This window comes from Egretta garzetta, unplaced genomic scaffold (genome assembly GCF_000687185.1).
Source record: "Egretta garzetta isolate BGI_Z169 unplaced genomic scaffold, ASM68718v1 scaffold143, whole genome shotgun sequence".
Taxonomy (NCBI): domain Eukaryota; kingdom Metazoa; phylum Chordata; class Aves; order Pelecaniformes; family Ardeidae; genus Egretta; species Egretta garzetta.
The window spans coordinates 1,850,422-1,860,336 of NW_009259310.1; the positions used below are offsets into that span (position 1 = coordinate 1,850,422).

A 9,915-nucleotide genomic window follows, 5' to 3' on the forward strand; every position below is an offset into this window, starting at 1 on the left:
AACCACTACAGCCCCTGCGTGGCTTGAGGTTGGATGTGGATGAAGGGCGGGAATGCTTTTTCTTCATTTATTTGTAATTTATTTTTTTATTCCCTCCCCAATTACTGAAAACACCTGAGCACAGCCTAGGGTGACACAGGGCATCGCTCGGTGGGGACAAGGTGACAGTACCCAGGTGATGCTCCAGCTCTTGTGGGCTCCCCATAGATGGCTGAGCGGGTTTAGCCCTGCAGCTACGTGGTGGCCCTGGGGACGAGGGGCAGCCCGGCACTGCCGATGCTCCAGGAAAAGCTGGCACTTATTTACGGGCAGGCAGCGGACCTTGCCCTGAGCTCCTGTCACTTATTACCCCCCACCCCAGCACGGCGCAGGGGCACGTTTGCAGCATTGGCTGCTGCCGAGAAGGGCTTGGGGCAGCTGGCGGAACCAGGACGTCTCTCCTCCCTCTCCAGCTGGACACGCTGGGATCCCAGCAGGGTCCTGGGGGAATGGGGTGAAGGGGAGGCTCCTGGTGGGGCTGGGGCTCTGGAGAGGATGGCTGGAACCTGCCACCCTCCCTGCTACCTTTGCTGAGCTTCATCCCCTGGCAGGTCAGCATCCGACCCCTTCCTCCTCCCTGACCCTGGGCAATGCCGGTCACATCAGCTGCCTGCACCCCAGCTGGGCGAGGGGGCACAGGGGGTGAGCCTCCCTGCCCTCATTCAGGCACCCCTGGCAGGGCTCCCCTTGCTGTACCCCAATCACCCGCTGCTCCCATGCGTTCCTGCCCCTTGCCAGGTCCCCACTCGAGCACCCAGCAAAGTCCCTGGCTGGGACCTGCCGGCTCCTGCGCGCAGCAGCAGCTCAACATGAAGGCAGAGGCTGCAGCAGGGCAGCATCCCCAGGGCTGTCCCCAAAGGGCTCAGCCAGGGCCATGCAGACCCGACCCGGCTCTGCTGCTGTGGCACATCACCTGGGGTTTCTGGTGGCACACGGCATGGGGCACTGGCCACCTCCACGAGGCCACACACGTGCCCCACGGGGATGCTCTGCACAGGCGTAGCACACGTGAGGTGGCCCCAAGCAGAAAGTCTGAGGTCTGTCCCTCCCTGGAAGTCCGAAGGGCTGCCCTGCAGCTCTTGCTTGGACACCCTCAGAAAAGTCCAAGATCCTCAAATTGTTCCCAGGTTGATGAGGGGGAGGAGGAGGTGGTGCTGGGACAGCCGGGCACATGGCGGCCCTGCCACTGCGCTGCAGCCCCCAGCTTTCAAGTGTCCTCCCCCTTCCAGAAGGAAAAAGGCAGCAATCAACCAGCAGCAGCAACCAGCTGCTTTTTAACAGCTCCTCTGAAGAAAGGGCTGCGGTGGGACCGAGCTTATTTTATTTTATAGTTCAAGGTCAGGACAGTGGGGAACTACACACATGCCAACGCACAGAGGCCATGCAGAGCTGTGTCAGGCACAGCCCCGGCCCCAGCCACCCCCCCTCCTGCTCACTGCTGGACTTGTGCCGGCTGTCAGGTGGCAGCAACACTTTCTGCTCTCAACACGCGTTTTTCGGACGAGGGATCCCACTGGGGTCCTCTGGCCAGAGCAGGTCCCTTGAGTCCTGGCTCTGGGGATGTTGCAGACTCTCCCCTACAACAGGAATTAGGGGTCGGGGAGCTCCTCGCCCTGCTGTGGCACCCCCAGCCTGTGGCTGCAGCCCACCACTGCCCCTGACACACTCCCGTGGGTCACCAGAGCAGAAGCCCCAGACCTTTGGCAGGACATAGGTGCAAGGCACTGTCAGCACCCCAGAGCATCCACACACCCCAGCCAAGTCCTCTCACAAGGGATTCACTCACCTCTAGGCAACAGTGCTCAATGCAGGAGCACGGCGGTGCCCCGGCCACAGCAGTGGAGCTGTAAGGTCCCAGGGGCTTCAGAGGTGGCACTGTGTCCCTGCTGCACAAGGGGCATTTCTGAAGGCAAATACATTTGTGTGGAGGGGCCAGAGGTGCACCCAGTTCCATCACCCAGTGCTCCCAGGCAAGAGGACACTGGGCAGAGAGGCAGGAGGAGGGGATGCAGATGAAGAGGGAACCCAAGGCAGAGGCCGAGAAGCCATCAGGGAATGTGGAGGGTGCTGAGACTCCTGGGTGCAGCCAGCAGCCAGTCCAGGGCCGTGCACGGAGGGCAGTGCTGGTCGTGCTGTGCGAGTGTCTGTTTAATACTGACATGGAGTAGAGGGGGGACATCGCCCCGGGAGGGGGGTGACAGAGGTGGCACCGGGCAGCTCCTCCGCCCTGCCTAGCCACTGTGGAAGATGCGGATGCGCTGTGTGATATCCTTGCGGCACAGGGGGCAAGTGTGCAGCCGCTCGCAGCAGGTCTGGCAGCAGCAGACATGGCCACAGGGCAGGAAAACCATCTGGGTCTGGGGGAACAGACAGAGGAGAGGACACAGAACGTTGCTGTCCCGTAACACTCATCCTAGCACCACCGCCACGCACCCCAGCACAGGAGGAAAGGGGGCTGGAAGAGATGGGGATCACCCAGGGGCATCACGGCGTGGGAAGCAGAGCCCTGTGCCCCGGTCTCCATCCCCCGGCACAGCCCAGCGCTGGGTATGCACAAGGGTCTGGGCTGTGCAGGGAGCACGAGTGCAATGGGCCTGAGGGAAGGACACGTGTCAGGGCTGGACCAAGCAGCACTGTGAATGCTCCCCATGGCTGCTATGTGGACAGACGAGCACAGGAGCTCAGCAACCTCCTTCCCAAACCCCACATGGAGCCCTGCCCTGCCCTGCCCTGCCTCCCTCCCTGCTGCGATGCCTGAGCCTCGGGAGCTGGGGGGTGAGCATCCAGGCACTGGCTGGGGACACAGATATGGGGGGATGTGCTGGACCCTGCCCTCACGCCACCCGCTGCTCCAGCATCATGCGTGTGCCGGGGTCTCACCTCCTGCTCCATGCAGACAACGCACTCCGACTTTTTCTCATCCCACTGCAGCGGTGGAGCCGTCGGGAGCACAGGGCTCGGAAGCTCCTCGAAGGGAGTGCTGGGTTCTGGCGCTGCAGGGACCTCAGCCTCCACAGTCCTCAGCAGCTCTGCAACCACAGGCAGGAGGTCTGAGCGCCAGGAGAGCTGCCCATCTCCCACCCACCCTGAACGCTTGAGGAGGGCTGCAAGCCAATGGGAGGCTGGGGCTCTGATAAATAAGAAAGCCAATGGGACTAGCTTGATGGTGCAGCCCAAGCTCTGCCAGCGGCCCCTGCCTCTCACACACCAGCCTTGCATGGCTCCGCTCCCCAAAAGCAGGCATCTGGCCCCACAGATCTCCCCATTCAAGGCTCAGGTGCCCGCTGCGATTGTCAAAGAACTCGGTGGCAGGAAAGAACTGGGGGTACCTGGGATCGTCTTGGCCACAGCCAGGATCTCCTGAGCTCGCTTGAGGATGGCACGCTGCAGGCCAGCCTCCGTCACGCCGATCTGTGGTGCAAGGGGAGGGCTGTTAGGAGGAGACACGTCCCCAGGGGGACACTGCGAACTCTTGGGCCTCGCTGGCGAGACCCAGCCATGTCCAGGGAAGGCTCTGCCAGGCGTCAAAGCCAGATAAGGGAATTTCCCTGGTTCCATTTCTACTACAAAGAGTATCCAAGGGATGTTGAAAGACAGAGCCAAGCTGCAGCTCACCCTGCAAGTGCTCTGGGAGAGCTCTCGCCTACTTGGACAGGGCACAGAGCAGCACTGGCACCTCTCCCTGCTGGGAGGTGACATGCCGGGAGCACCAGCACTCCCTCCTGCAGACCACAGGCATAGCCATGAGCAGGGCCAGACTCCGAGCAAGGGCAGGTTCAGTCCCAGCGCGGCGTTGGTCTCGTCCTGCACTGTGTATCTGCTGTCTCGTACCTTTTCCAGGTCGCTGGCAGCCATGGTGCTGAGCACTTGCAAGGATATTCGATGGTGTGCAAAGATTGGCACGTACTGTTCAGCGGACAGCTCGATTAAAAGGTTCACCAGCTGCCGCTCCAAGCCCTCCTCCTGCAAAACACAAGGTGAGCTCCCAGGCTTCACTCTGGAGAAGCAGGGGACAGGCAGCAGCAGGGCTGGCTGGCAGCATGGCCAGGTGCTCTGCTCATTCCTGCCCCCCTCGACACATTTTGCATCCCTGGGGACACTAAAGCTCCAAAGCCCAGCAGCCGGAGGAGCTTTGGCACTAGGCATTTTACGAGCACAATTCAAAACGCTGTGTATTGGGAAGAATGAAGCAGAACCATCTTGGCCGCTGATGTCTGCAACAGCACCCGCTTTGCAAACTGGAGCCAATGTGCAGCAGGGGCAGAGCTCAGATCACCCCGTTGTGGCTACCCCTGCAGGTACTTTAGCAGCACAAAGTCCCTGGCTCAGTTAGGGCAGGGACAGACAGGAGATGCTGCATTCAGACAGATTTGCAGGGGAATTTGGGGAGCCAAGAGGAGCTGTTTGGGTGTTCGGCTGGAACAAAAAGCCCTGCCTGGAAGGTGCTCAGCTTCCTCTGCTCCTCCTCCAGACAGTGGGATGACAGCTGAGAGTTGCTCCTTACAGACGTGGGCAGCCCCATAACCTCCAATGCACAGGTATGAGCTCTGGGCAGCCCTGCTCAGCGCACGATGGCTAAAGGCAGGGCAGCCCGGGGTCTCCTCAGCTTGCCAGCCCGTGCGAGGGGTCTGTGCCCTGCTTGCTCCCTGCCTCAGCTGAACCCATGGGTCCAGGCGAGGCTGCCCTCACGCCCCACCACCACACCAGACGCTGGTCCTGGATCAGCCAGTAGTTCTCCTGTTTGGTTTCGCTCTTCGCCTCCATTTCCAGCTGAAAAACAAACTCATTCATTCAACAGCCTGAGATAACGTTGCAAAGGGCATTTAGAGCAGCCTGAGTTGGTGTAGGAGGGGAAGCCAACAGCCTGGGCTGCGCAGAGCACTGCAATGGGCACAGCTATGGTAAGATGGGCAGTTCTGGCCTTCTGCAGGCTGGTCCCACTCTCATCCCCCCCAGCCAGTCTAGGGTTGTGCATCCCCTCCACTCACTTTGCCGCAGACACCAGAGCCTGGTCTCCTGAAGCTCAGGAGAGCCTGGAGGTCTCAGGATGACCAGACCACATGCATGTGGATTGTGCTCATCCCCCTACAACTCCCTTTCCTGGTGGGGGAGATGGATGATGATGATGATGGTGCCTCATGCTGCACTGGGGAGTGGCACTAAGTGTGCGCCCAAGAGCTGACATTAGCACTTTCTGAAGTTAAATTACTCCCTGCATCTGGACACAACTCCTCAGAGCCCTCCTCTGCTCCCCTTTATTCCCATGCTGACCCATGGACCCTCTCCCTGCAGCCAACCCTAATTAGGGGCCTTCATTACCAGTATTTGTCGCAGTTCTTCTTCCCTTTGCTTCTTTTCTTTGAGCAGCTGCTGCAGCAGGTAGCCAAGTGCTTGGCGTTGCTCTGTGATCACTCCCTGCAACAGAAGGACTCTAGCATTCACGGCTCTGTACCGTACAGCTGCAAGCACTCACCCTGCCCCAATTTCCAGCAAAGCACTTACCATACCCAAAAGTCACAGCAGATGTGGAAGCCCTGTGCTCCATGGGCCCTCGGCCTGGCTGAGAAGCCAGCCTGAATCCTCCCCTAGCAGCTGGTGTGGCAAACTCAAGCTGCACCCATTTCTTTTGGTCCTGCATGGACCATTACCCAGTGGTGCCCACACCCAGCACACCCTGGGCAGCCCCGGACCCCGCTGGCCTGCAGCAGCTCTTCATCACTCCATCAAAAGTTCAGTCAAAGGCATTACAAAGCGTTCATGGTCACCCTCCATAACTGAGAAAGACCACCTGAAACGAGGTCTAGAATCCTGCAGGGCAGGAAAGGCAACAACTTCCCCGTGCCTTTGGGAAGCTCACTTTCTTTGGGGTCTGATATCAAGCACTGCTGGGTCCCAGGGCATGGAAAACCATCACTGCGGCCACACCACTGGGAAATGAGGAGAGGTGAATTGCCTCAGGAACATCAGACCACGTGGCATCTCTGGGTAGTTCCGTCCCAGCTAGCTCATACCTGCTGGGAGGATCATCAATGGAGCAGAGGCCACAAGGTCTTCAGATGTCCATGGAGAAAGGGACAAGATGTTATTAAAGCGCTTCCCTCCTACAGAAGAACTGTGGGGAAACCTTCATTGACTCGCGTCTGGACCCTACACAGCGTCAAGGTCCTCTGTTCAAGCAGGAGACAGGAATCCCTGCCTCTCACAGGCAAAGCCCACCGTTAGCTGAGCCCTGATGGAGGCAGGAAAGCTCTTCCATGTCAGGACCTCCACAGATGTCGGAGGGACAACTAATGACATCGGGGAGCTGCTGCCGATGAGAAACCCGGGCGGCTTCAGCTAACCTTGAGATGAGCCCTCCTGCCCACCCACCCCACTGGGGTTCCTTGCCCCCAACTGACCCTGCAAGAGATCTGTGCAAACGCCTCCCTTTTCTCAGGGCACTTTTGGTTCTTCCCACTTCCCAAAGATTTAGCAAGTTCATTACTAAAGCACTTCTATACTGGGGGAGGAAGCAACTGTCTGCTGCACAGGAGGCATCGAGCACGACTGCAGCAAAGCTCCTGCCAAAGCACTTTGTGGGCACTGCCTGTGCACTGGGGGTTCAGGGAACCTTTGGGCTGTAGATGGCCCAACAGCCAGGGGGCATCCAGAGAGATGAAGCTGTTTATGCCTCGGTTCCCAGCATCCAGTGCTGAAGCTGCAAACCTGCTGTGTTGCCTGCTGGGCTGCAGATGGGTACCAGGGCAGAGCCTGTGGTCACCTAACAGGAGTCATCCAAGCCCTGTGTCATTTGAACTACATCTGCCTGGGGTTCCTTGATGTTCCCTGCAGGAACTTTGGGCGGTCCCCCACCATCAGGCCTCCAACACTGCTGTGTTATATGGAGGACCTGCATGAGTCAAGGCAACATAACCCAAATCTTACACTTCCAGGTGTCCAGCACAGGGTTCAGGGGCAATCCTGTCCTAAGTCAGCACTTACCAACCTGCCGGGTGCACTACTCTTGGGAAGTGTATGGTGCTTGCTACTGATTTGGGGCTCCCTGAACAGGTGACCTAACCTGGCAAACAGCGCACACAAGAAAACAACTGATGCAGAGGCGTAATAACAAAATCAAAAGCCAAGCTGCTTAAGCCAAACTTGATACTCCTCAATGTGTGACTGCTGATGAAGTCAGCCCATCAAATGGTGGGATGGTGGGGCAGAGCAGCCTGGAAAACAAGGCTTAGAAGTGAAGGGAGAGAGCTGACAGCCATTGCTGGCAGGTATTTAAAAACAAACCACAACACAACAATGTAGGAAGCCATGTGATGTGCGGCAGGCAGGTCTTTCTGGGACAGTCAACAACTGGATCGCAAAATCCTTCCCCACCCAGCAAACCTGGAACTGCCATTGCTATCAGGGCCGGCTCACTTGTCTCTCCCCTGAAAACGCATCGAGATGTTTAGGAGCAGCAGCAATGTTCCCATGTCACCACAACAAAGAGGGTGTTGTGGTGTCCTGTGGATAAGTACCCTTCTGACTAAGCATAAAAGCATCTGGAAACTGCAAGGAGCAAAAGAAGCAAGTGGAGCTTTTGCGATCCCAGAGCAGAGAGAGGGTGGTGGGGCAGCCCCAAAGCCCTACATACCTGCAGCGTCTCTGTGTCCAGTTCTTGCCTCTTTAACTCCAGCTGTGTCAACTGCAATAACTCTGTTTCTATTAATTTAATCTAAACAGAAGATGAAACATTTTTTTACTGACATTCGAAATTACTTTAATTTATGCTCTGTTAAAATGAGGTCTAGCTGCTGCCTTGGGAGTGTCAGCACTGCAGAGCCGCCCAGAAGTTTGGGGAACCTGCTAATGCCCTTCCATGACGCACGCTCTTAGGGTTGCTCTCCCTCTTTTGCCTGAGGAGCTGTGTCCCCCACTCCCTAATTGTCTCTCTACTCTAAACACCTTCAGCTCAAGTCGAGAAGCACGCTGCAATCAGCCTGTTCAGCCAAACCTTTTGCAGCGACTGATTGCTAAAGTCCTCCTAGCACCACCGCTCAAACTGCAGGTTAACTGGGGCAGGGTCCTGGTTTCTAGATGCTCCAGCAAATCCCATAATGATACGTGCTCTTTCAGGTGGGACAACTGAGACACAGAGAGGTGAAGTGAGTTGCCCAAGATCCCACAGCGAAGCCAAGATAAGAGCCCAGCTCACCTATCTTCCAGGCCACCTACCGTCCCCAGGCCACGCTGCTTACTGTGTGCCACTGACCACGAAATTCCTGCCAACACTGGGGCTCTGTGGCAGGCGCTACCCATGGCTCCTGCCCGTTCACTGCCTGTGCAGGACGCTGGTGGGGTGGGCTGGATTTCAATAGCAAAAGGTCCAGCCATGGTATCAAGGAACAAACTCCCTTTGTTTACAGAGCAAGGGCGAGCAAACTGCAGGGCTCTTATTGATGAACTCCAGCAATGGACAGTTCTTAGGCTCATCTCCTGGACTGTCCATGCACAATCCATGGGCTTCTAGCAGAGACTGGTGACTGATTGACTCAATATATCCAAGCTCTTAAGCTTATCCACCAACGGCTGACCTCGGACTTTTGTGCCCATGTCAGATCAGGAGAGGGAAGATTCTGGAGCACTGTGTCAGAAACCAGCCAACCATCTTCGTGCATCACCCACCGCTATTTTCCCATCTTCATGCATTAACCACCGCTATTTTCCCATCTTCATGCATCAACCACCACTACTTTCTCTCCCAGCTCTTGCTCTTCCCCTTCCCCTTCCCCGCATTGCACCTTCTGCGGAATGGAGCTCAGAAAGGCAGGCTGAGAATGGGAAAGAAAAGGTGACCTTATGGCTCAAGGTGCAGTTCTGATGCACTGGATGGAGATGCAGTGGACTCATGTGGCAACAGCAGCCCTGCTAAGTACACAACCTGAAGGAAATAGCAGTTGCAATTGCAGATCACCCCCCCAGAGCCAATGCAGGCCTGTCCTCTAGTGACCACTCTCCAGCACTTCACCCACATTAGTGCCGAGATGACTGAAGCAATGGCAATTCCACTACTTCCAGGAACCTAAACCCTGCATTGACACTCCCTCCTATGGAGCTGGGAGACTGCAGTTTAACCCACACTGACCAACGTTTTGTTACAAAGCTCTTGGCAACGCAAGAGCTCTTAGTTTCCTCCAGACCCTGTGCTACGCTCACAGCGCTTTGATCTTCCTCAGAAGTGTCTCATCGAGCAGTGGTGTGAGCTGAGTAGCTGGCTGCTCTTTCCTCTGCTGCAGACTCACCTGGTTCCTGATCTGCCTGTGCATAAGATCCTTCTTCACCTGGAGAGCTTCAAAGGCAGCTTTCTGCATCTCGATCTAAGGGACAGGCAAAGTCCGGCTCAGTGAGGTTGTTGATGCAGCTGCAGATGGGCTACAAAACCCTGTTACCCTGCAGTGGCTCATGTAAAAGCACCGGAACAGTGCTTACTCTGGGCAACAGTGTCCTGATTACACCACGGCTTAGATCCCATCATCCCAAAAGGTAAAACCCGCTTTACAGACACACACAAAAGTTATCATGTTCTTCTTAACCCCCAGTATCAGTACCGGCTGGGGGAAGAAAGGATTGAGAGCAGCCCTGCCGAGAGGGACTTGGGGGTGCTGGTGGATGAAAAGCTGGACATGAGCTGGCAATGTGCCCTGGCAGCCCAGAAGGCCAACCGTACTTTGGGCTGCATCGGGAGAAGCGTGGCCAGCAGGTCGAGGGAGGTGATTCTGCCCCTTTACTCTGCTCTGGTGAGACCTCACCTGGAGTACTGCGTCCAGCTCTGGAGCCCTCAGCACAAGAAGGACATGGAAGTGTTGGAGCGGGTCCAGAGGAGGGCCACAAAAATGATCC

General features: G+C 56.9%; 1 protein-coding gene across 1 annotated transcript in view; it reads right to left on the reverse strand.

Moving 5' to 3' along the window:
* Positions 1-850: 850 nt before the first annotated feature.
* The window catches only part of LRSAM1 (leucine rich repeat and sterile alpha motif containing 1), a 25,723-nt gene continuing 16,658 nt past the window's right edge, over positions 851-9,915 (reverse strand). The window contains 8 exon segments of the mRNA XM_009636338.2: positions 851-2,396; positions 2,920-3,068; positions 3,369-3,450; positions 3,871-4,036; positions 4,739-4,809; positions 5,359-5,454; positions 7,670-7,750; positions 9,318-9,392. Coding sequence (XP_009634633.1) covers positions 2,271-2,396; positions 2,920-3,068; positions 3,369-3,450; positions 3,871-4,036; positions 4,739-4,809; positions 5,359-5,454; positions 7,670-7,750; positions 9,318-9,392 — 846 coding nt within the window. The 3' untranslated portion in view covers positions 851-2,270.